Here is a 25,674-nt window from a genome sequence, read left to right as displayed (position 1 = left end):
AATAAGTATCGGGGAGAATGGGTTCTGTGCATAAGGACGTAGTATTTATGAAAGCAGCAATTGAGTTTAGGTGGCACAAACCTTGAAAAAAGAGCATTTTGTCAAAACAACATTAAAAACTATCTCGTTTCAATCATAAACAGAAAGAGTAGCACTGTGCATAAGATGAAGAAAATGTTGATCTTACTGAACTGTGAGTTATTTGTTTCTGTCTTTCATTTCCTCAGGCTTTAAAGATTGTTTTTATTTCACACCTTAAGTTGGTAAGATGTGTACAAACCTTAACTGGTTGAATAATTTAACTTAGAGAGGAATGGTTCTGCCTGTTGAAGAAATAAATAGTACTCTGAGCCTGCATATGGATAGCTACAGATAACCATTCACCAAGTAGTCATGGTTGTTCATGTGAGAAACTGGTCATTTGTCAGCTCTGCCCACATACTGAGGTGAATGTAACTTCTTCCCCCCTTTTCTGCTTGGGGGTGCAGTTAAAATATGACAAAAATGTGGTGAATGTTCTCCCAATGAATAACTTCAAATTACCACACCAATTATAGCAAACGTCTAAACTTATTCTCTTGCATGGTGGGAATGAAATTTTTTCCACAGAGCTGTTTTCAGTTGCTCACTTTTCCACATGAAATTTGGAAACATGGATTAATCAAGCTACTGGCTGTGGACCACCACCACCTCAGAAATAGATGCAGGTGTTCGCCACTTAATGAGGGGGATACATTCTCCTATCTCCATTGTTATATGATTAGGTCATTAAGTGAACATTCAGTCCAATCTGTTGCCTTTGTTGTCTAAACGGACACTCCCTGCCAGACACTAGCTGGCTGCAAAGGCTACTGGAGATAGATTTCCTCCTTTGCATTAAGAGCCTCTGTGTCGTGTAAATAGACACTTTGCTGCAGGCTATAGGAGATGGGATTGCTTCATTAAGAGAATCTTTATTGTGCTTTGCACATGCCTGGGTATAAATTGGAACATAAGAGATCTACAGATCTAGAATTGAGTTGAATACCAAACCATGAAAACTTCTCAAGACTATCCCTGGAGTTTACAGGATTATATCATGTACTGCAGCAGTCATCTCTGCACCTAACCTATAAAGGATGCTTGCATTTAAGCAAGGCAGACACTTTTAAAAACACAGTGGTGAGTTTTTCAACAACAGGTACGATTTGACATAGTTTTATTAGCCATAATAGTTAGAACCTCCATTTTCAGAAGCAGCACAAAGCTTAGCTGTGAGTACTGAATGCTGGGGTTGAATATCATCATTGCAGAGTGGGCCTTTGGGACTTTATGGAATTTTCTCTGTTGTAGAATCAGGTGAGCTCACATGATTGTTTATTGGTAAAATGTTCCTTTTATATCTCTGCTGAACTTATATTGTAAAAGATCTCTAAAGGGCAAATGTATGCCATGGATTCTGTGCTAGAGGAAACATAGTTAAAGCCCTTTGCAGTAGCTGACAGTAGCTAGAGCAGCTGCAGTGTGAAGCTTTACTCTCTGGCTCCTGTTTCATTGTCTTATGAACCATTAATTAAACAAAGCCTTTTTAACACACACACACACACACACACACACACACACACACACACACGCAAAATGTGGGTAACAAAATGAAATGTTTGGTAGATGAATAATTTAAGGTTTCCTCACTGGTCTGTTCAGCATGCTTCTTTTTTCTACTGCAGGGCAACCTGAGCAGAATTTTGATGAGTTTATTTCCTTGCAGTATTGCAAACATCACTGATTAACTAAATATAGTATTTTTAAAAAAAGAGGGGAAAAAACAGTGTTAATTTTCCTTTCTTTTGATCTTTTGTTTCCAATGTACAAGAATAAACACACAGTGAATTAACATGGGTAGGAAAGGGAAGGGAGTAGCAATTTCAGACTGCTTTGAGGTTAGGAAGAAGCCAGCACTGGGTTAGGGGGTAGACAGACAGCACACACAACGCATGCATTCTCTCTCTGCTATTTTGCTGGACCGTTTCCTGCTTTTGTGCTGAGGGGCCCCATCATCGGTATGTGGGCTTTTGCTTCTTCACCACACCTGACTGGCTTGGAGGTTGCCAGCTGCAACATCTCTTTCAGGCTTTGTGACTGGAAAAAGCAGTGGACTTTCTCTACCTAACACTCTTGGATGTTCAGAACTCTGTGAGAATGCTAGGGGGTATCCCCTCACACTTATCTATCCAGACAGCATAGAAAGGATTTGTTCTCTAGAAGTGTGCAATGAGATTGAGGAGCTGCAAAATTTTATTCCACCTAATAGGTATATTCAAGTATTTACATATTTGGGATGCTGGTCAAGCTGCAGAGACAGGCAGCATGATCCTATGGGGCCTCAGCACTACAGCCAGTAGTGCCAGTGCTGGGTGTTGCAAATGTGCCATAAGGAAGTAAACAGTGCTGGCGGAAAGGCCTGCACCGCCCTGTTGATAGCAGAGTGGGAGCCCTGGTTGCTGTTGGAGGAGGTAAGCACCAAGCAGCATGGGGTTGTGGGGAGGATGGTTGGAGGGCATTTCTGGATGGGGTAGAGTAAAACCAGGGGAGGGCCAGGCCGGGGGGAGGTGGGACTAGTGGAGGCCTCCTCTGCCAAATCCTATCCCCCATGTCGGACTTGGAAGCTTGACATAGGGCTTCTGAAGTCTGTGCTAGTAAAATAGCTGGCACAGACTCAAGTAACCCCATTGAGCAGGCTGAGGCATTACTTGGGGTAAGGGGACAAATGTCTCCTTCCTTCGAAGAGACCTTCAGCTTGCTTGGATCCAGCAGTCACTGTTTAGCACCTCCACTCCTGTGCTTGATAGGATTGGGCCAATAATATGTATATACGTTTTGAGAGCCCTTTCATGCTTTACTGTAGCAGTATGGAAGCTGTTGCTTCCCTCTGGTTTCTTTCCATGCCTCTGTGGTGACTTTTACAAACCCAGATCCACATGGGTCAGTCCCATGGCTTGGATCCTTGCCACCTTTCAGGAGAAGAGCACCGACTGGGTGGTATTTTGCCGCCCTAGCTGACAAAAATGTACCATTCAAATCTTTTTGCATGCAACAAAACACAGAGCAAGCAATTTGAAGAGAACAGAGTTTAAAGGCCTACTACATTCTGTGTACTATAGCTCACCCTGGGTACCTTTCATACACAAATAGCACCTTGTACTTTACAGGAAGCAGCTATGTCAGTTTCAGTCCTCACTATGCTTCTCTAATAAACAGTCCTTCTGTGAAACTCCTTGTCACCATGTCAGTTTTTTCCTCCCAAAAGTTACATTTCAACAGTTAATTGAACTAGAAGGCTACAGCCAAAGATTTGGCTGATCAGAGCAGTATGTGAAATTCAGCTTATGTTTATCTTTCTCTTAATAGCTGTAGGTCTCTTCGGTCATTGTCCTCAAGTCCCCTTTCCTGTTGTCTCTCAGTCTTTTCCTGTGCTGAATCTCTCCTTCAGCCACCTCAGGTCTAGGCTCCCTGTCCTTGTGAGCTACTGAACCCCATGTGTTCACATTAAATCCTCATCCTACACTGGAACATCAAGCCTGAGCAGAGTTGCCACAGTTTAAAAATTGACTCTGCTTCTGTGCCAGCAACCTGATACAAAAATGTAGTAGGTGGAACTTTCACAGCTATTCCTATAGTCCAAAAAATCTTCATCTGTTAACTTTCTAAGTGTCAGGCTGCTGCCAAAGTCACAAGCCTAGTGAAAATGGTTCCTGCAGAAGAGTTCTGGGTAACTAGTGGACAGCATTTTGAACACTGATTGGTCTTAATTTAAAGAGTTGCTTTACTGTTCTTGAATTTTACTCTAATGGATGGACATGGCTAGGTCTACTGATTTTTAAATACATACACCAATATGATAATTGTAATAAATGAGTCTTTTTGATTGTGTTCTATAATGGCAAATGAACTTTGCATCATGCAATCATGCACAAAAATATTTCCCTGCTCTGTAGTATGTTTGTCTTCAACATGCCCCTAAAATTAGGTCACTCAGATACCAGCTAACCTGCAGACAATAAATGAGTATAAAGAGCTAACAGTCCTTAACATTTTTACATGTGCTTTTCACTTGATCTCTCATCCTGGTAGTGTCACTCTACTTTACTCTTTGATGTATGATCCTTGATTACAAAGAATAAATATTTCTGTAAAGTGGCTCTTCTGCTATTACAGAGATTGGGTTAGGTTACTTAAGGCATTGGTTCTCACACATTTAGCACCAGGACCCACTTTTTAGAATGAGAATCTGTCAGGACCCACATGAAGTGATGTCATGACCAGAAGTGACATCATCAAGCAGGAAAATTTTTCACAATCCTAGGCTGCAATCCTACCCAGGAGTAAGTCCCATTTGCTATCATTGTTAAAAGAATATACTTAGTAGCTTGTTAAAAGTACAGGTCTGTAGCATTTTCCCAAATGTAGTCACATACCATGGGAGCATCAAGTCTAATATATTAAAAATAAAATATTGCAATGAATGGGGACCCACGTGAAGTTGATTTGTGACCTACCTAGTGGGTTCTGACCCACAGTGAGAAACACTGACGTAAGGTAGTTTCCTGTCTTATGATTTCAGTTTAAAAGCAAGAGTTTACTGTTATCCCATTCACTCTCCCCAGTTCTTCTTCACTTCCTGCACACAAATGTATTCTTAATAAGAATATCCTATGATTTCATCTATTGCTTCCACTGTTTTTTAGTTAGTATAGCACTGATTAAATACTCTTTTGCATTGGCTATATTAATTTCATTCACACTGATAAACTGGATCAGCTCATCCATTCCATTCCACCATCTCCATACATTCAGGTTAGTTGCACCAGTGCTGCAGATTCATAAACCTGGCCCTAACTCTTCAATTTTATACCCTAAGAAAAAGCCTACAAGTGAGTAGTTGCTGTCCTATATAAATCAAGTGCTATTAACTTTACAAAAAAGGTAAGAGCTGGCTCATTTTGTTACTTGAGTTTGAAGTGCTTTCTATTACACCACATTTCAAATCAATTACTTGTTTTTTTAAAAATAGTTTATTCATTTTGAATGAGTTTATACTGTTCCAGAACCACCATTCAGAGTGCGATACCATATTCTTCTGAGACTGAAAGATGCCAACTCCTATACCATTCCAATAAATTTTTACAGATTTTTAGTTGCAATTTTGTCTGCAGTGCTGCTGCCAGAAGCAAGCAATTTAATTAGTAACTCAAACCATCATTTGTGTGCTATTTTAGAAACTTAAGGTGCAATCCTGTGCATGTTTACTCAGAAATAAATACCAATAGATTTAGTAGGGCTTACTTCTAAATAATTAGGATTGCAACCTTAGATTAGGAGGTTGAGGGCATAATCCTATCCTGCGCTGGAACAGGCAAGCCAAGAGGCTCAGCCAGAGGCAAGGGGAATCATTTCCTCTTACCTCCAGCTATGCGCTGCTGGCCCCTATGGGTCTCCTCGGACTTGCGCCACCTCTTGAGGTGGCACAAGTTTGAGGAGAGTGGAGCAACTTGAAGCAGCTCCGTTCTCCCCGGGAATGGGGGTTGTGATCCGGCATAACTACTGGATCCCAGCCCTGCCTCCTGCTCCCCACTGCCTGCCCACCGGGCTGCCCACTGCCCGCCCTCCCCCCGCCCAGGAACACCTCCCTCCCCCCTACCTGCCTACCTTTGCTTCTTGCCTTGGCCCAGGTGGGCCGATGGGACCCGTGTGGAGGAAGCCGGCGCGGAGGCTTGCATCCGCCTCCGCAGGCTGTCGCTTCTCTGAGCAATGACCCGGCTTCCTCCTGAGGAGGTGCAAACATGCCTTATGGCACATTTGCAACCCTCCTGGGCTGGCCCAAGTCAGCCATTCGCCGGCCCAAGTCAAGGGCTGGATTGTATCCTTAGAAAAGAAAAGCAATATGGAAGTGGCATAGCAACCCATTTTGTGTGATTCTGTAAGAACTAAATGAATATGTGTTTCTGTGTGAATAATTTGACAGTAGTGTGCTACTGAAGAACTAGATTTGATGCTGGACTGCATCTACCAACATTTTGCTAAAAGCAGCCATAGCGGAGGCCTGATTTGGACATGCGGCTAAGGGAAAAGAATCTTCTTCCATGACCTCTTGAACCACAGCCCGTATCCACGTGACTGCACTGAAGCTGCATGCAGCTCCAGAGAGGAAAGTGTGCAGGCACAATACAACCTCTCTCTCTCCTTTCCCCATTACAGCTAACAGCGGCTTCGGGTGAGTGAGTGATTTTAAGTTGGGGAAGTCACCCCTCCCCCAGCACAATGACCCCTTTTTAAATTAAACACATACTCCAACTGCAGCTGCTTTTAGCAAAATTTCAGGAGATGGGTTAGGTGTTCTACTCACCGAAAGTGCATTCATCCAATTTTCATCAGTTCCCCATTCCCTTCACCTTCGAAGAGCTTTCTGCTCACACAACTCTGGATACAACCCGTAGTTCTCAAAAGCAAGCTCCAAAACTAACTTTTATTTACAATATTGGGTTTGTGTAATAATAGAGAAAACAGATACTGGCAATAAGGGGTGGAAATCGGTTTTATTGATCAGTGTTCAATATAAGATGGAAACCTGCCCCCTGCACTTGGAAAAGGCAACTGCCTAACCCTAAGCAACAAAGATCTACCTCTGTCGTGGACTGAGTGAATTCCACCTGCGTAGACCCACTCCCTTGCCTGAGAGGTCCTCAGTGGAAGCTGCTGCCAGGCAACTGCCTGCAAGGGAAAAATCTGCCTCCCCCGGTCTCTTGCCCAAGGGACTTCCATGGGAAGTGCTGTCTTGTTCTACTAACAGATACTCTAGAGCAGGGGTGTCCAAACATTTTGGCAGGAGGGCCACATCATCTCTCTGACACTGTGTTGGGGGCCGGGGGGGGGGAGAATTAATTTACATTTCAAATTTGAATAAATTTACATAAATGAATTTATTAGAGATGGTACTTATATGAATGAATTAAAGTCTTAGAGTAGCTCAAGGCCTCTAAAAGGCCTTGCACAATGCAAGGCCTGCCTTTACTTCTCTGCCGCTGCTGCATCACAGTTGTGAAACAGCAAGTAGTGGAGGGAGCCCTTGTCCCACAGCTCAGATGAGAAGTCAAACAGTCATCCTCATACTGAGAGCAGTTGCATTGGGCCAGCATGGGCTCCAGCAGGTCTCCAGAGGCTATTGGAGACTGGGGGCTCCCCAAGGGCCTGATTGGGAGCCCCTGAGGGCCGCAAGTGGCCCCCAGGCCGGGGTTTGGGCACCCCTGCTCTAGAGCAGTGTTTCTCAAACTATGAGTTGGGACCCACTAGGTGGGTCACAAACCAATTTCAGGTGGGTCCCCATTCATTGCAATATTTTATTTTTAATATAGACTTGATACTACCATTCTGTGTGACTGCATTTGGGGACATGTTACAGATCTGTACTTTTAACAGGCTACTATGTATGTGCTTTTAACAATGACAGTAAATGGGACTTACTCCTAGATAAGTGTGGGTAGGATTGCAGCCCAGGATTGTGAAAAATTTTCCTGCTTGATGATGTCACTTCCAGTCATGACATCACTTCTGGTGGGTCTCAACAGATTCTCATTCTAAAAAGTGGGTCCTGGTGCTTAACGTGTGAGAACCACTGCTCTAGAGTCTAGAGGGGGAGGAATCGGGATGAGGGAAATCTCTGGGGAAGGGCTTCCGTTGGGGGAGAGTGTTGGTGGAGGAGGGAAAAACCATGTGAGTGGGATATGCTCTGTGTGCCTGGGGTGGGGGAGCAACATATCGCCCCCTGCTTAAGTCATCAACTGGGCTTGGGCCATGCCTGATGAAGCCTCCACAGCCATGGTTGCACAAGGTTATATTCTCTGGGAGATTTGTCAGTGTACTGAAGTTTGCTCAGGAAATCAGTGGTGCGCTTCAAATAGCTACAAGTACTGGTAGCTTGAGACCTGAGAATTGAGTCCTTATAGCAAGATACCCCTCGTTTGCCAGTGCTCAAAGCAATGGGCTGCTCAGAGTAAATGTGGTGTATGCAGTCTCTCTTGTTGGCATCCTTCAGTCTCGGAAGACTATGGTGTCACGCTCTGAATGGTGGTTCTGGAACAGAGTGTCCTCTCCAGTGCGCGAAGCCTGGGTAAAGTAGGTATGGAGGATAGGCTGTTACCCACGCAGCAAATTCCCCCTCTCTACGTTGCTGAAATGGTCCAATGGAAAGGCAGAGGCCAATACGGTTGGTTCCAGCGGCGTCGCAGGAGTTGCCAGAACGTGACTGTGTTCAGCCATGAACTGCCTCAGGGACTCCGGCTCCAGATTTTGCCTTGAGGTTGACTCCTGAAGCCTTTTCCATAACTGGATGTAGCCACAAGGCAGTGGAGGTTTGGGATCAGAGTTTTCCTTCTCTCAGATGAGCTGCCTTCCCAGGCTGACGAGTCCCATCTACCCGGTGGCTGTTTAGTTGCCTCTTACGACAAGTACAGCCAAACTGAGGGCCTATTTTTATCCCCAGCCCCCAGGGGAATATATGCAGTAATCCTTGCGTAAATGACTCTTCATGATACAAATGACTTCTCTGTGTGTATTTATATTATTTTTATATTCACAGGAAATAGCCCGTTACCTCCGCCCTGGCACACTCCGTGCTAGATATGGTAAGAACAAGATCCAGAATGCTGTTCACTGCACTGATCTTCCAGAGGATGGTCTTTTGGAGGTGAGGCTGGATATTAGGTTATAAGTTAAAAAACAAAAAGTGACGGTAGTAAATTTATTTTGCAAAAGTAAATTTATTTTGATTAGAATCTGATGATACATGTGAAGAGTGGTTTTTTTTTGTTTTGATTTAAGTACATGTGTGCTGTCACCTAGGAACATCTAAGAAATGCTAGTTGAAATTGGCACCTTATACATTTCACCTGTACAACTTTTTGCTGTAATTTTATTGGACAGACAACAGTGAATTGAAACCAGTTGAAAGGAATTCTGAATTCTGACTACTAGCATGCCTGGGGGAGGATCGGGGGGGGGGAATGCCCCATGCGGCACCCTGCAGGGCATGACACTATGACCCTTCCACCCTGCCACCATTTTTTTCTTTTTTCAGGCCCATTTTTTGCCCTTTATTTAGGCTTTAGCAGGCCTTTTAAGGGCCAGGGAGGCTGCCTACAGCTTCCCCAGCCCCCCGAAGGCCTTCTAAGACCTTCAGAATGCAAAAAACCCAGCAATTTTGGTTTTCCATGTAAACCAGAAATGTCATTTTTCAGACGGGGGGTGGCATTTTGCAGTCCTGTACCCCCAGGTGGCACTGGGGCCAGGTTTGCAATTGACAGTATCCAAAGATCTTTTCTAGCAACAATTTTGTTACCAGACTACTACTTAATATGTGCTAGAGCTTCAAAGTAAATTATTTCTTGGTTGACACCATCAGTATCTATTTGTGTGATTATTTTGGGGTGTGTTGGCCACTTTTCCCCCATTCGTCCAAGTTTTGCTTTGCATGTAACTGAGGGGTTGTCTGGATAAGTCATCCTAAGTGAAACTATGTTTTGGTGCTGAACTGTAAACCTTTCTTATGTGGGTAGAGTGATGGCAGTCAACCACTTGCAGACAACCTGTTCCTTTGCTTTACATTCTTTTAATAATGTAGGCCAATTGTGGTGTTGCCTTTCTGAAGTTAATTCAGCTGTAGATTTAGCTTTAATGCCAACAGAACGCTTTAAGTGCTGCTTACTTCTCATTTAGCGGTTGGCACTCACCCAGCACTGGCAACCGATGTCTTATCAGTGTCACATTAATAATGTACTGAAGCACTGAATACTGTCTTGGGAGTTCCCTGGCAAGCAGTGTATTATTTGAAACCCTTTGCCACAGTGCATCTTCAGGACTGTCCACCTACCTCAAGATTCTGGCAATATAGTGAAGGCCATTGATGAATTCTTGCAGGGTTGTTATGGACTGTTCTGTCATTGCAATATGAAGGGGTATTGGTTTCAACAATAAAATGCTCATGTTACTTCTACCCTAGTAAAAATGGGTTGCTGGTTGCCTCAGGGAATTACTGCAGCCACACATCTCCTTGCCTTCCTCTCTTCCCCAGTAATAACCATTAGTGCAGGATTTATGGTGGAATTTCACAGCATTTTGAGTCTCCTTATCCCAACAAGTGGCGGCCAGTCAAGTGGGACTGGGTTGGGAAACTTGTATTGTAATGATGTGGCTCCAGTAATTTGAAGACAGTGGGCCCAATCCTATCTAACTTGTCAGCTCTGGTTCAGCCACAGTGAAGCTCTGAGGTAAGGGAATAAATATTCCCATACCTTGAGGAGGCCTCTGTGACTGCCTCCTCACCACGGGAAGCAGTGCACATCCCATTGGTATGGCTGCACTGGCACTACAAAACTGGATAGGATTGGGCCCAGTGTTATTTATCTTACTCAGAAGTAAGCCCATTGTGTTCTGTAAGACTTGGGCTGTAATCCTATCTTATTCACCTGAAACAAACACCTCTACCCATAATATTTAGTTTCTACCTTGGTTGGATAGTCCTAAAGCTACCATACAGCTCATCTCTTTTATGCGAGACATAATGAATTCTCGAACATATGTGTCGTATGTAAGAGGAAGCAATATTATATTTCAGTTAAGCTAGTTCTATTGGAAAACATACACTGCTAACCAAATTCAAGAAACTTTAGAAGAGTTAATGATCCAACTAGGTACAAAAACTAGATAGTCAATATCATCAACTGATAATCTTTGGGAGGTACTGTACAGGATAATTTATTGGAGATTTAGAATGTTTCCACATAAGTACCTTCTTTACTTTACATAAAGTTATAGCTGTTGTACTAGGGCCACTGAAGTAGCCCCTGACAGTGTGCATTTACTCACAAGCAAGTTCCCCTTCAATTTCTTCCCAGTAATTGGGTTTAGGATTGCAGTCGGAGTACTTCACCCTTTATATGTATATAAATGAATTGTGAATTCATTTATATACATGTGAATGTATGTGAATTGATTGAAAGCACAATCTCATGCATATCTGCTCAGAAGTAAACCCCACTGAGTTCAATGGAACCTACTCCCAGGTGTGTATAGGATCAGACTTATACACACTTACCTGGGAGTACGTTCCATCAAACTCGGGAGGGGGGGCGGAAGCTTACTTGGAGTACAGATGCATAGAGTTCCTCTAAAACTGAACTAAGGAATATGTCACAGGAGAAATATCTGGCAAATGGAAATATTGATGTTAACCACTATACTTAAGAGATGTTCCATGTAAAGTTTTCACCCTTTATTGAAGATTTTAAGATTGGGATGTGAGTGGGATTTGAAGATTGCATAAAATGGCTATTTTAGTAGGTATTAAATATATTGAGATATTTAAATATAAATACAGTGAGAATTTTTTTGTAGCAATTAAATCAAGAAGTGCCTCCAGATTGAGGCATTCATTCTGCCCTAATTCAGATGTCACTGCAGGCATGGTGGCCACCAGAAATCTGCACCATTGTTGGTGTGGTTCCTAGCCTTGCAGTCTTCCTGCCTCTAATTAGGAAAGTCGATTTGGACATTATCAAATGTCAGTGCAGGGCAAAGGAGGCAAAGGTGTGTGTGACTTTCAGTACCCCTACCCCATTAGCGTAGAGACAAATCCGCAGATAAAAAATCTGTGGATAAATAGGCTGCACCTGTATACGTACCTATGTAGTACAGACCTATCCCAGGGGTGGATTTTCACAACATTAAAAAAAAATTTAGTTGGCAACCTTCAGTCTCGAAAGACTATGGTATCGCACTTTGAATGGTGGTTCTGGAACAGCGTCTAGTGTGGCTGAAAAGGCCGATTCGGGAGTGACAATCCCTTCCACACTGGGAGCAAGTGCAGTCTGTCCCTGGCCTGTCTCCCTGGCTATGGGCCTTCCTTCTTTGCCTCTTTGCCTCAGTCTGTTGGCCAAGTGTCTCTTCAAACTGGGAAAGGCCATGCTGCACAGCCTGCCTCCAAGCGGGCCACTCAGAGGCCAGGGTTTCCCACTTGTTGAGTTCCACTCCTAAGGCCTTCAGATCCCTCTTGCAGATGTCCTTGTATCGCAGCTGTGGTCTACCTGTAGGGCGCTTTCCCTGCACAAGTTCTCCATAGAGGAGATCCTTTGGGATCTGGCCATTGCCCATTCTCACGACATGGCCAAGCCAACGCAGGCGTCTCTATTTCAGCAGTGTATACACACTGGGGATTCCAGCTCGTTCCAGGACTGTGTTGTTTGGAACTTTGTCCTGCCAGGTGATGCCGAGGATGCGTCGGATGCAGCGCATGTGGAAAGAGTTCAGTTTCCTCTCCTGTTGTGAGCAAAGAGTCCATGACTCGCTGCAGTACAGAAGTGTACTCAGGACGCAAGCTCTGTAGACCTGAATTGTGGTATGTTCTGTCAGCTTCTTGTTGGACCAGACTCTCTTTGTGAGTCTGGAAAATGCAGTAGCTGCTTTACCAATGCGTTTGTTTAGCTCGGTATCCAGAGAAAGAGTGTTGGAGATTGTTGAGCCAAGGTACACAAAGTCATGGACAACCTCCAGTTCATGCGCAGAGATTGTGATGCAGGGAGGTGAGTCCACATCCTGAACCATGACCTGTGTTTTCTTCAGGCTGATCGTCAGTCCAAAATCTTGGCAGGCCTTGCTAAAACGATCCATGAGCTGCTGGAGATCTTTGGCAGAGTGGGGAAGTGACAGCTGCATTGTCGGCAAAGAGGAAGTCACACAGACATTTCAGCTGGACTTTGGACTTTGCTCTCAGTCTGGAGAGGTTGAGGAGCTTTCTGTCTGATCTGGTCCGGAGATAGATGCCTTCTGTTGCAGTTCCAAAGGCATACTTCAGCAGGACAGCAAAGAAAATCCCAAACAAGGTTGGCGCAAGAACACAGCCCTGTTTCACTCCATTTCGGATGTCAAAGGGGTCTGATGTGGATCCATCAAAGACAACAGTGCCCTTGTGGAAAGACCTTGTGGAAAGACCTGATGATACTGAAGAACCTGGGTGGACATCCGATCTTGGGGAGAATCTTGAAGAGGCCATTCCTGCTGACCAGGTCGAAAGCCTTCATGAGATCTATGAAGGCTATGAAGAGTGGCTGTCGTTCCCTGCGTTTCTCCTGCAGTTGTCTAAGGGGACTGGTTGGACCTGTTGTTGTCTAAGTTGTTGTCTAAGTTGTCTGGTGGACCTGTTGGCTCGGAATCCACACTGCGATTCTGGATAGACGCTATCTGCAAGTACCTGGAGCCTCTTTAGTGCAACCCAGGCAAACAGCTTTCCTACAACACTAAGGAGAGAGATGCCGCGGTAGTTGTTGCAGTCACCCCTGTCTCCTTTGTTCTTGTACAGCGTGATGATGTTTGCATCCCTCATGTCTTGAGGTACTCCACCTTCTCTCCAGCAGAGACAAAGGATTTCATGCAGCTCAGTGACGATGATCTCTTTGCAGCACTTTAGGACTTCAGCAGGGATGCTGTCTTTTCCAGGTGCCTTGCCAAAGGCAAGGGAGTCCAGGGCCATGTGAAGTTCTTCTAGGGTTGGTTCACTGTCAGGCTCCTCCAGCACAGGCAGGCACTCAATGTTGTTCAGCGCTTCTTCGGTGACTACATTTTCTCTGGAATATAGCTCAGAGTAGTGCTGCACCCAGCGTTCCATCTGCTGCGCCCAATCCTGGATGACCTCACCTGCAGCAGACTTCAGAGGGGCAATTTTCTTCTGCGTTGGACCTAGGGCCTGCTTGATACCATCATACATCCCCTTGATGTTGCCTGTGTCAGCTGCTATCTGTATCTAGGAACAGAGCTGGAGCCAGTAGTCGTTAGCACATCTCCTGGCAGTCTGCTGGACTTTGCTGTGAGCAGCTCCGAGGACCTGCAGGTTGCGCTCACTGGGACAGGTCTTGCATGCTGCTTGAGCTCTCCTCTTTTCTTCAATGACTGGTGTCAACTCCTCAGAGTGGGCTTCAAACCAGTCTGCTGCCTTGTTGGTCTTCTTGCCGAATATGGACAAGGCGGTGTTGTAAACGGTGTTCTTGAAATGTTCCCATCTGTTGGATGCGTTTGCGTTGGCCAGGCCTGGAAGAGATTCCTCAAGTGCTAGTGCAAATTCCTCCACTTTTCTCTGATCCCGGGTCTTGCTGGTATCAATACAAGGTCTTCCTTTCTTTTATCTTCTGTGTGATACAGTCGCTTTGTTTGCAGTTTCACTCTGCTGCACACCAGGGAGTTGTCAGTGTCGCACACAGCACACTGATAACTGCATGTGATCTTGATGCTGGGAAGGCTGGAGCGTCTGGTGAGAATCAGGTCGAGCTGGTGCCAGTGCTTTGGTAGTGGGTGTCTCCAAGAAACTCTATGTTGGGGCTTCGTGTTAAGAACATAAAAACAGCCCCACTGGATCAGGCCATAGGCCCATCTAGTCCAGCTTCCTGTATCTCACAGCAGCCCACCAAATGCCCCAGGGAGCACACCAGATAACAAGAGACCTCATCCTGGTGCCCTCCCTTGCATCTGGCATTCTGACATAGCCCATTTCTAAAATCAGGAGGTTGCACATACACATCATGGCTTGTAACCCGTAATGGATTTTTCCTCCAGAAACTTGTCCAATCCCCTTTTAAAGGCGTCCAGGCCAGATGCCATTACCACATCCTGTGGCAAGGAGTTCCACAGACCAACCACACGCTGAGTAAAGAAATATTTTCTTTTGTCTGTCCTAACCCGCCCAACACTCAATTTTAGTGGATGTCCCCTGGTTCTGGTATTATGTGAGAGTGTAAAGAGCATCTCCCTATCTGTCCATCCCCTGCATAATTTTGTATGTCTCAATCATGTCCCCCCTCAGCCGCCTCTTTTCTAGGCTGAAGAGGCCCAAACGCCATAGCCTGTTGCTGACACAGAGACTGTGATCACAGCAAAACTCTAGCAGGCGTTGGCCATTTTCGTTCATCTTCCCAGTGCCGAACTGACCTAAGCAAGTGGGCCACGAACTGTTATCAGCACCAACTCTAGCATTGAAATCGCCGAGGATGAATAATGGCTCTTTTACGGGGATCTTCTTGATAGTGGTGGCCAGGTCATCGTAGAATTTGTCTTTGGCTTCTGCTGGAGATAACAGAGTCGGTGCATAAGCACTGATGAGAGTGACAGGTCCTGCTGATGCCTGGAGCTGCAGGGACAAAATTATTTCACTTCCCACAGTAGGTGGGATGATGGATTCCAGCAGGCTTTTTCTGACCGCAAAGCCAACGCCATGTTCCCTGGTTTCGTTTGGTGGTTTTCCCTGCCAGAAAAATGAGAAATTTCTCTCCTTGACAGATCCTGAATCCGGCAGCCTCATCTCTTGAAGGGCGACAATGTCGATCTGCAATCTGTTCAGCTCCATGTTGATGACAGCTGTTTTGCGTGTGTTGTCTATTGCTTGCAGGTCATCAGAGAAGCCAGGTGTCATTGTCCTTACATTTCAGGTGCCCAGCTTTAGGGCAGGAGTTTTCTGTTTTCTCTTGCATGGTGCAGAGTTGTCGATCCGCTTGTCGGTTTTCTCCCTAAACCCCACTCACCCCGTGAGGTTAACGGACTGTGGTGAGGCAACACCTTACTGGCTGGGTACTGCCCAGCTTAAGACGGGCAGTAGCTGCCCAATGAGATGCAATGATCTCTCCCACCGTTGGAAGCAGCCCCTCGCATCACGCTCTACGCCAATCGAGCGAAGACTTATAACTGGTAAACTGCTGCTTCCCGTGTTGTGTCGACGCCGTATGGCGAAGTTGGAGTGTCCTCTGCAGTGCGCGAAGCCTGGGTAAAGAAGGTATGGAGGATAGGCTGTTACCCACGCAGCAAATGCCCCCTCTCCACGTCGCTGGAATGGTCCAATGGAAAGGCAGAAGCCAATCCAGTTGGTTCCAGCGGCGTCACAGGAGTTGCCAGAGTGTGACTGTGTACAGCCGTGAACTGCCTCGGTGACTCCGGCTCTGGATTTTGCCTTGAGGTTGACTCCTGAAGCCTTTTCCACAACTGGATGTAGCCACAAGGCAGTGGAGGTTTGAGGTCAGAGTTTCCTTCTCTTAGATGAGCTGCCTTCCCAGGCTGACGAGTCCCATCTACCCGGTGGCTGTTTGGTCACCTGTTACGACAGGTACAGCCAAACTGAGGGCCTGTTCTTATCCCCAGCCCCCAGGGGATGATGCAGGAGTGGAGGGGCAGAAAGGGAGATTGTGGGGGATAGAGGATTGCAGGGCGAGAGAGGAGGGTTGTGGGTAGCGGAGGACTGCAGGGGGATAGAGGGGGGTTGAGGGTAATGGAGGATTGCAGAGGGAGAGAGGGGATGAGGGTAATGGAGGATTGCAGAGGGAGGAGAGAGGGGGGATATATTGGAGTGCTTTCAAACAGAACTGTGGTGGCTCCATTGCAGAGTGGTCCATATACAATATAGCTGTGTCCTGTGATCCAACCAATATCAGCCACACATCTGAAAACATCCCCTTGCTTGTAATCAAATACATGCTGCAAAAGTGAACGGTAAGGCAGGTTATGGTGGGTTTACATAGATTTTTCAGGTGGTGAATTTTGAGTTGTCTGACATTCTGTTGCAGTTAGTAAATGCACCCTGTGAGAGGAAGAAGAGGTTCAGCAACCACAAATTTCAGCCACCCTGATTGACAGTTTTACAATCACACCATGTGTGGAAACAGTTAGGCAATCACTGACCACAGAAAAATTGCAGGGGTTTTGCTCAATGTCACTCCTATACAGACCACAGTCATTTCAGGGAACTGTTTTACTTCCCCTGAACAGCAGTAAATGTATGCAAGGGTCACAGATATGGGACCTGCTGAAGTTAAATTTAACCAACCGCATAAATGGGCATACTGGTAATAATGACTGACTACTTAAATTAATTTGAAAGAGACTGGCATCCCAAACCTAAATACTTGCACCAACATCTCTGTCTGCAGTGCCAGTGAAGCTATATATTTTGTCTATTTTATCCATATTGTTTTTGGGTCAGGAGATCTTGGGATCCGTTTCTGTTTTATATGGCCCTCCCACATGTTCAGTGTGAAAGCACTGAATCTGGCATCTAGTACAAACGTTCCTTCTGAGAACTTCAACTTACATTCTATTTTAATTTTTAAAAATCAAGTTTTTAGCTCTTAATGATTGCAGAGAGAAAAAAAACTGGATACATGTGGGTTATAGTTGAACTGGATATAATTGGACTGGATATAGTTGGTCTGAACACTGTCCCATCAGATTCTGAACATTAATTCAGAATGACAACTTGCAGGCAACTTGCAGGCTACCATGTACTCTAATGTTGCAGTCCTAATACTCACTAAGGATCCAATCCTAAGCTTTGTGCACCGGCTCCCTGCCGGTGCTGACTGTCACAAATGTGCTATAAGGCATGTTTGCAGGCCCTAGCACCAGTGTTAGCTCAGCACTGGCCGGTGCTGGGCTAGTGCTGGTGGAGCACTGGAGCGCTGCCACTCGGCAGTCACGCAGACTGATGAGCAGTGGAGAGGTAGGTGTGGGCGTGGGAGGAGGCAGGGAGGAGGTGTTCCGGGGAGGTGGAGGGAGGGAGGGAGGGAGCGGGGGGGGAGGGAGGCCGGACTGGTGCAGCCTTGCTCCACTGGATCCAGAGCCTCCGTGTTGACATGGAAGCTCTTGAGTCTACACCTTCGCCTTCGAGTTGCTGTAGAATCAAGTAGCCCCACTGTGGGGCTACTCAGTTTACCTGGGGGAAGGGAATGAAAGTTTCCCTTCTCCTGAGGAGGTGGTGGCGGCTGAATGGAGCGTGTCAGATGCGGCAGCAGCCATTTTTGGCACCGTTGCAGACCTGCATGTCAGGCAGTTCAGGATTGGGATGCTCGTGAATCTCTCCGAGGTCAATGGGACTTAATTCTCAGTATGAATAGAAATTGCTGCCTCAGTGTTCCTTGTGAAGATACCTAAAAAGGTGTTCTCACGAAAGGGGAAAAAAACAACTTTAGAACTCTGAAGTTAAAATGTGAAGTTTGATTCAAGAACTTATCTGTATACTTCGGTAAAAAATACTTTTGGAAATAAAGGTAGGGGAGGGAAAGGAAAAGGGTATCATCATTATGAACTCAGTAAAGTATTACTGGGATAACTAAAATAACTTTGGTCAAGTTAAGCAGTTGAATTAATTTTTAATTTGTAAATTGCCATTAGAATATTGGTTACCCACTTTTGGAAGAGGAGAAAGGTACTATATGATAAATAATGGAAGAATAAGGGCCAACCTGGCCCTTTATAACCTGTATTTAAAAAAATACATTTATATAATATAGGGCACAATCCTAATATAGGGCACAATCCTAACCAGATCTACTCAGAAGTAAGTTCTATTTTGTTCAATGGGTCTTACTCTTAGGAAAGTGTGGTTGGGATTGCAGCCTTAGTCAGACAGAGGAGACACCTCTGTGTTGTTTTTGCTGCTTGGTTTGGCTCCGGTGGTGAGCGAGAGGGGACGCTTACATAGCCCATTGCGGAGCCATCAATACTTTGACCTCCCTCTAGCTATGCCACTGGGACAGAGGAGGTAGCTGCCTTTTTCTTTTAAAAGTTCATTGTAACTCATAGTTTGACCCTGAACTCTTGACTTTTTTTTCTGTAAATGACTTCACCAAGCACAGTGAAGTTAATAAGTAACCCTCACATGACTGATTGGAGCCAGGTAGTCGAGAGAGGAATTTAAAATGCCATTGGCCATAACATGAATAAGCCCATTTTCATTCATAAAATGTAAAGTACTGCGATATTTCTGTTGCTTTAGGGAAGAGTAAGTGTTAGCATGCCAGTTGCAAAATCCTCTTCACCTAATTGAATCGAAGGCTATAATTGTACATCAGAAAATGTCAGTGCCTGTAATAACATTTTTGAGCCATTCCTTCCTGTGATTTTTGAGGCATTTAATTGAATTCTGAGCTCAGTGCAGTCTCTTACAGCCCAATCCTAACCTGCCCTGGAGAAGGTGGGCTGGCTGGCCTGCCCTGCATCCAGAGCAGGACTGGGGCTGAAAGCAGCTCAGCCCAGGGCAAGGGGAATCGCTTCCCCTTTCTCCATGTTGTGCTGCAGCAGCCCCTATGGGGCTACTCGGATCTCCGCCACCTCTTGAGGAACATGGGGAAAGGGAAGTGATTCCCCTTGCCCTGGGCTGAGCCTCAAGAGGTGGCAGAGATCCAAGCAGCCCAGAGCTGCTCTGGGATGCCCGGGACCGGGGCTAGGATCCGGCATAAGTGCTGGATCCTGAACCCACATCCCACTCACTCACCATCTGTTCACAGGTCCGCCCGCTACCCATCCTCCCCCCACCCCGAAATGCCTCCTCCCTGCCCTCCCCATGCCCTCCCACGCCCCCTGCACTGCTCTGACAGCTGGTGTGGGCTTCCCTGTCTGCCAGCCCAACAGGGCTTGGACTGGCCTCCCTGCTGTCCCAGTGGTGGGAAAGTGCTTTCTGTTATTCCCATCATAATTGGGCTCTCTCAGCTTGATAATTGGGTTCTCTTATATCTTGAAAACCTGAGAAAGATTTGCACATTTTCTCTTCTGTCATTTGCAGCTAATGAATTTCTATGTGAGACCAAATTGCTTATTTCTGACTGTCATCTGCTTACTGAAGTCACTTTCACTTAATGATGTCACTTCTGGCCCTTGTAGGCACCATGAATGCTAACTTCAGCTCTCTGTATGAAACAAGCTTGACATCCCTGTCCTAGAAGGGATGGGGTAACTCAGAGTACTCTTTAGGCTTTAATTTTTGTCAGAAAGTCAACAGTATATATTTCTGCAAACTCTTCTAAAGAGAAGACTTGTATGATTGGAGTTTAAATTATTCATGTCCCAGGGTATGAATGAAAGTCGAAAAGCTGTGATTCTTGTAAGGGCGATAGTTGTAGCAAGTAATCAGCGAGGTTGGATTTCATGGTTTGCTAGAAAAACATAAATGAAATGGAAAACTACTTAAAGAAATTTCCATGTTAAAAAAAATCATGGTGGAACTAAAATAATCTTATATAGTTTCACAGGGTGGGTGATACCATTAGGGTGCCTTCAGCAAGACCATACATACAGCATTATTTTTTTCATCCTACCTGCTCCAACTGCTCCGTGACAGATGAAGTGTGGTTCAAACATTTTGCTGCATAACTATCTAAGTTTTTGTTGGAGTGAGGAGTGGCAGGGTGTCTCCAACATATATGGAAGGAGAACGAAGTTTGCTATCCCTGAACTAGCAGTTGAAACTGTTGCTATTTTGGCACAGCTGTTGTGGCACAAGGACAGATAGTTGTAATATACTTACATTGATCGTGTAGGCCGACGCTGGTGGGAGAGAGAGCAGTGTGTGCTCTTGAATATTTGGGTTCCATGCCAAAAGCTCTGCAGTAGATATGACTCAGCTACATTTAAGAGGAAGCAAGGTTTTGAAAAACTGAACGCCCTACATGGGGCAATGCTTGGACATCTGCCAGCGAATTATCTGCTGCAGATCTGAGTAGCCCCACTGGGCAGGCCGAAGTGTTACCCAGGGTAAGGGGGAGAATATCCCTTTACTCCAAGGAGACCTCCAGCAAGCCCCCAGTCGGTGCTGGATAAAGCAGAGGCCCTGCGGCCCCACTGCACTGGTGCTAATCAGGATTGGGATGTTAAAGAAGTGGCCCAGCAAAGAGCGTAGTGTCATTTTCTAACTGTTTTACAGTTTGCTGAAATATATAAGAGGGATCTTATATATTGCTCCCGGTGTGGAAGGGATTGTCACTCCCGGATTGGCCTTTTCAGCCACACTAGACGCTGTGCCAGAACCACCTTTCAGAGCGCGATACCATAGTCTTTCGAGACTGAAGGTTGCCAATATACAAATAAGAGGGATCTGGCAGAATCATTGTGAAGCTTAGAGTCTAGAAGCTTGGGGGGTATGTTCATTTTCATATTATTGGTCCGGTAACCTTGCATGATGAACTGATGCCGTCTGCACCTCATCTTATTCTGGGTCACTAATGGTCCCTGATTAATGCCATATATTTGGGGGATGCTTGAGGATTAGAGGGGCACTGGAAAGAAATGTGAAAGGGCAGTGATGCCAAAACAAATGAATTAATACCCCCCGTATTGAAATGGAAAATGCTGCTTATTGGCATCTCTGCTGTAGAGCAACCTAGTATTGGCCTGCTCAGCACTTGATGTTCTTTATGTTGTCACACTTGCATTTCCAAGGAGGAATGCCCCACCCCATTCATGGGGTTATAATGTTCTGGAGGTGCTTTGTTTTCGGCAGGTTATAAGCTGGTTCAGTGATGAGTGCAGTTGTTAAATTTCTGCTAAGTACTGAATGTGTAGTTTTTACAGCTCACCATGAAGAAACATATGCTTTGCTCTCTCACAGGAACTTCTTGTTCTTGTCTGGTATTTACTTTCAATTTAGAAGAAGTAATTTAGAATAAAAGCATGCTCAGTTGCATTTGGCACACCATACAGTGCCAGGGCATAAGAAGTTTGCAAAGGAGAGGGTGTGTGGCCCATTGCCCACTCCATTATAGTTCACCTCCCTAAATATCAGAAATATACAAGTGGATTGAGATGATGTATTTTACTCAACCTGTCAGGCCTTCAGGGACCCATGCTAAGAGGAAGTGGAGAGGGGAGGAAAAGTGGCTGTGTACTGTGTTGAGTTCATTACCATTTTAAATGTCACAACCTGATGCACAGGAGTTGTGAACTTCCAAGGGATTAAATGGTGTAGTTCAGGGGTGCTCACACTTTTTTGGCTCGAGAGCTACTTTGAAACCTAGCAAGCCCCGGAGATCTACCAGAGTTTTTATTACAATGTTCGCACCATCATAACATATAACATTTATGTGTACAATGTATGTTGGTGTACCTTGAGCCCCACTGAGTATAACAGGACTTACTCCTGAGTAGACATGCCTAGGATTAGGCTGTGAGGCTGCAATCCTAGCCACACTTACCTGGGAGTAAGCCCCATTGAGTACAATGGGCCTTACTCCCGGCGTTTCCTCCCAGAGGCACCTGAAGGGGGGGGTCGGCACTCCGCGATCTACTCATTTTGCCTCGCGATCTACCGGTAGATCGCGATCCACCTATTGAGCACCCCTGGTGTAGTTAAAAGTAGTGCTTGAATGGAGATGTTTTACTCTTTAGAATTCTGTTGGGTGCAGCCCCAACCTCTGGACACCTGCCAAATGGGCTGCTGCTTTCCCTCCATCTGCACCAACACAAGCCAGTCCACTGAAATTTGTGATGACCTGGTGTTAGCTATGTGGCTCTTCTGTTCAGTGTGCTTCGCACTTACTCTTTCCTCTCTGTTCATTTTTAGTGAAGTGACATGTGGTCATAGGTGGGATGGGGGAAATCTCTAGCAGCTTCCCTCCATATTTATATAGATATTTTTTATAGTGTCATCTATGTGTAGAGCAGGCAAGATGTTTTCTGAATGAAAACTAGACTAAGATGTTGCATGCTCGCCTTTGTAGTGTTTATTCATCTGCAGTCCTCTCTGTGTTGCCTGTACAACTCTGTAAGGTGTCTTGTAAAAGATGGCATAATCTGATCATAATAAAATCATGGACAGCACCAGCTATAGATGATTGATTTTCCTTAGAAGTAAATTTGCAGAAGTACAGAATGCAAACTTCTTAAAACATAAGCATGTTTAAACAATTTTGATTTTTTTCCCTTTGTACCAAACTTTATGCTATAATTTGATATTGGAAACTGTAAAGCGGGTAAATGGATAACTCTATAAAGCATCAAACTGCTAAAAACAGACACTTTCTTTGCCCAGCACTCACTCGTGTCACCTTCTGAACAAAGGTCTCTTACAGTGTTACATATTAACTTTCAACCTACCATGCAACCAGCCTTTAAGCAGTTTGGAATTTAACTCTTATTTTCTCAGGACAGTCTGGGTTGTAAAATAGTTGATGGGAGAAATGATCATCAAAGGCAGGACTGACCCTTTTTTCACAGGTTCTTCCTTGCTGCATTCTCTCCCTTGGTAGCATTTAAATAATTACTTAAAGGGGCCATTGTTTCTCCCAGTCATATGGTGATTTTGCAACACTGCTTTTCATTAGGGGCCCATACCAAGTGACATAATCCCATGTAAGATGCTTTAAATTTTCACTGAAAAGGGAAAGCATTTTGAACTCCAGTAAAGGCTATAGACAATGGGCAAAATCTCCTATGTCAGTTCCAATTAATTTTTGAAAGATATTCCTGTTGTATTTGTTTTTTAGATTTTTTTTTTAATTTGTAAAATTATCTTGGCCTGCAGAACTGCTAGATAACCTAATTCCTATTTATTGCTTTGTTCTCTTACTGTTAGCTCTTGCTCCTTCTGTTGATTTCTGCTGTTTTGTTTTATTTTTGTGAGCAACTTTGAAGTATTTGAATTGGCAAAAATCAGACATACAGTCAATTCTCCTAATCCTAGCAGATAGTGAATTTGCAGATGACGAACCAGTGATCCTATAGGATCAATGAGGTTAGGTACAATGGGCACCCTGGGTATCTTTCAGGTACCTTTCCTGCCATCAGAAGAATCCAGCAGAGACCCTACAGGAAGCCAGTAGAGTGCAGCAGGAAGTAAAAAAATATTTTTGAATACTGTAGAGACCTTCTGGAGGCTGCAAGGACAGACAGAAGCTTCCACTGGCCATTTTAAAGGGGTCCATGATGGTCACAAGCGCCATCCTGTAGGTCCCTGCAGGCTGTGGAAGAGCTCTGCATAACAGATGACCAGAACAGAGCAGTGAACAATGAAAGTAGCAAGTCTACCCTTTGTGGATAAGTGAATTCACAGACAGCAAATTTGCATATAAAGAGAACTGACAGTATGATTAAGGATAATAGTGTAGCCATATTTATGTTCATAAGAAAATGTTTGTTAATGCAGGAAATTTCTTTCTTTGCACTTTATCAAATTGTGCCATAGTCGGAGCATGTAGTACTGAAAACCCTCTTCTTCACAAGCTATACAAAACAGAGTTTTTATTTGGAAAGTATTAGTTTGATTTATTCTTGCAAATGAAAGCCTCCTGGATATTCTGTCTGAACACCCAAACCTCCATGACTGACACAGACTTCATGCAACACATGAGATGCATTTGAGCAGTTCCTGAACTCTTGTTAGAATCCTATCTCTCTGTTTCTGTTTTATAGTAAATTTCTTCCCCTTATGGCTGCAAAGTTGAACTTAAATGAACTTAAACAAAGAAAAACAAATCTTTTCCTAAATGCTGAAAGTAATTCTCTTTAATCCTTATAATAGCTCCATATTATAATCCCTATATTACACATGATGTCTTGAGCATGGCTAGTCTAAGACCATCTAGTTACATTTCCAACTTAGCTGAGACTTGATCTGACTTCCAGTTCAGATCTTATGTTTTTAACCACTATGCTGTACCAGCATAACTCCCATCTTCTATTAAGGTACTCCCCACAAAATGCTTAGTCTTCATATTTTCTGGGTTAAAAAAATCCAAAAGGAAATAACTTCAAATGAAGCATGGCCATGTTAGGAGGCTCACTCCACAAATGGTGATGGAACACCAACCTAAAAACCAAGATTAGAATTTTTATAATTGTATACAATTGGTTCCACCCCCCCCCCCATTTGTCCATATTTGAACCAAAGGTGTCTGATGTTTGATCTTGTCGAGAAAGAAGCAATTTGGAATGGGTGGGTGAATTTGTTTATTTATAGAATCATAGAGAAACCCACAGGGTCATCTAGACCAACCCCCTGCCTGTAGCAGGAAATCCTTCTAGATTTTCTCCAGCAGGTGCCTTCCAAACCTCTGTTTGCAATCTGTTCCATTGCCAAATTCTGACTGTCAAGAATTTTTTCCTGATGTTCAGCCAAATCTCCTCCCTTACTGTCTGTATCCATTGAATCTAGTTCTACCCCCAGAGGCAGCTGAGAAAAAATTTGTTCCAGCCCTTCAGGTATTTTGAAGAGTGCTATCATATCCCTGTTGAAGTGGAAAAGAATCAGGATACACTGTCTTGTTGTTCTGAGTGCTCCCAAAGACATCTGGTGGACTGCTGTGATTTAAGGAAGATGGACTATATGGGACCTTGGCCTGATCTAGCAGGGCTCTTCTTATGTTCATTAAAAAGTGCTGTTCTAGATTGGCTTCAACATCTGCTCCCTATCTGAATTTTGCACAGGAGTTTTCACTCTTGGGGAGACCTGCAAACAGTGAAATTTCCCCACTTCAGTATCAACATCACTCAGTAATGCTTCCTGGATTAATCCCCTACTTCCGTAAAACAGTGTTTCCACTTCTCCTAAGTGTTTGCTTTGCTTTGAATCCCTCATCCAACCTCTCACTGCTTTCAGGGCACACAGTGTTCAAAAGATCATTCTCTATACAAATGGTACGGTCAGGACTTTTGTAATAGCTTTTATCATGGGTTGCACAAGTATGTAAACTCCCTAGGTGACTAGGACTGCAATCCCTGTACACACACATGTGAGAGTAAGCCCTGTTGAACTCAGTGAAATGTCTGAGAAGTCATGCACCAATTGCACTCTTGAAGGTGGAAAGTATGGAAGTGACACTAATGCACATTCTGCTGTGAAATGCCAAT

At 44.6% G+C, this 25,674-nt stretch overlaps 1 protein-coding gene across 1 annotated transcript in view; it reads left to right on the top strand.

Moving 5' to 3' along the window:
• The window catches only part of LOC136647778 (nucleoside diphosphate kinase homolog 7-like), a 105,346-nt gene that overhangs the window by 74,519 nt on the left and 5,153 nt on the right, over nucleotides 1-25,674 (top strand). The window contains exon 11 of the mRNA XM_066623543.1: nucleotides 8,612-8,719. Coding sequence (XP_066479640.1) covers nucleotides 8,612-8,719 — 108 coding nt within the window. The remainder of the gene's footprint in view (nucleotides 1-8,611; nucleotides 8,720-25,674) is intronic.

Source organism: Tiliqua scincoides, chromosome 4, assembly GCF_035046505.1.
Source record: "Tiliqua scincoides isolate rTilSci1 chromosome 4, rTilSci1.hap2, whole genome shotgun sequence".
Classification (NCBI taxonomy): domain Eukaryota; kingdom Metazoa; phylum Chordata; class Lepidosauria; order Squamata; family Scincidae; genus Tiliqua; species Tiliqua scincoides.
The sequence above is the reverse complement of the archived record's forward strand: the minus strand, read 5'-3'. Positions and strand labels throughout refer to the sequence as shown.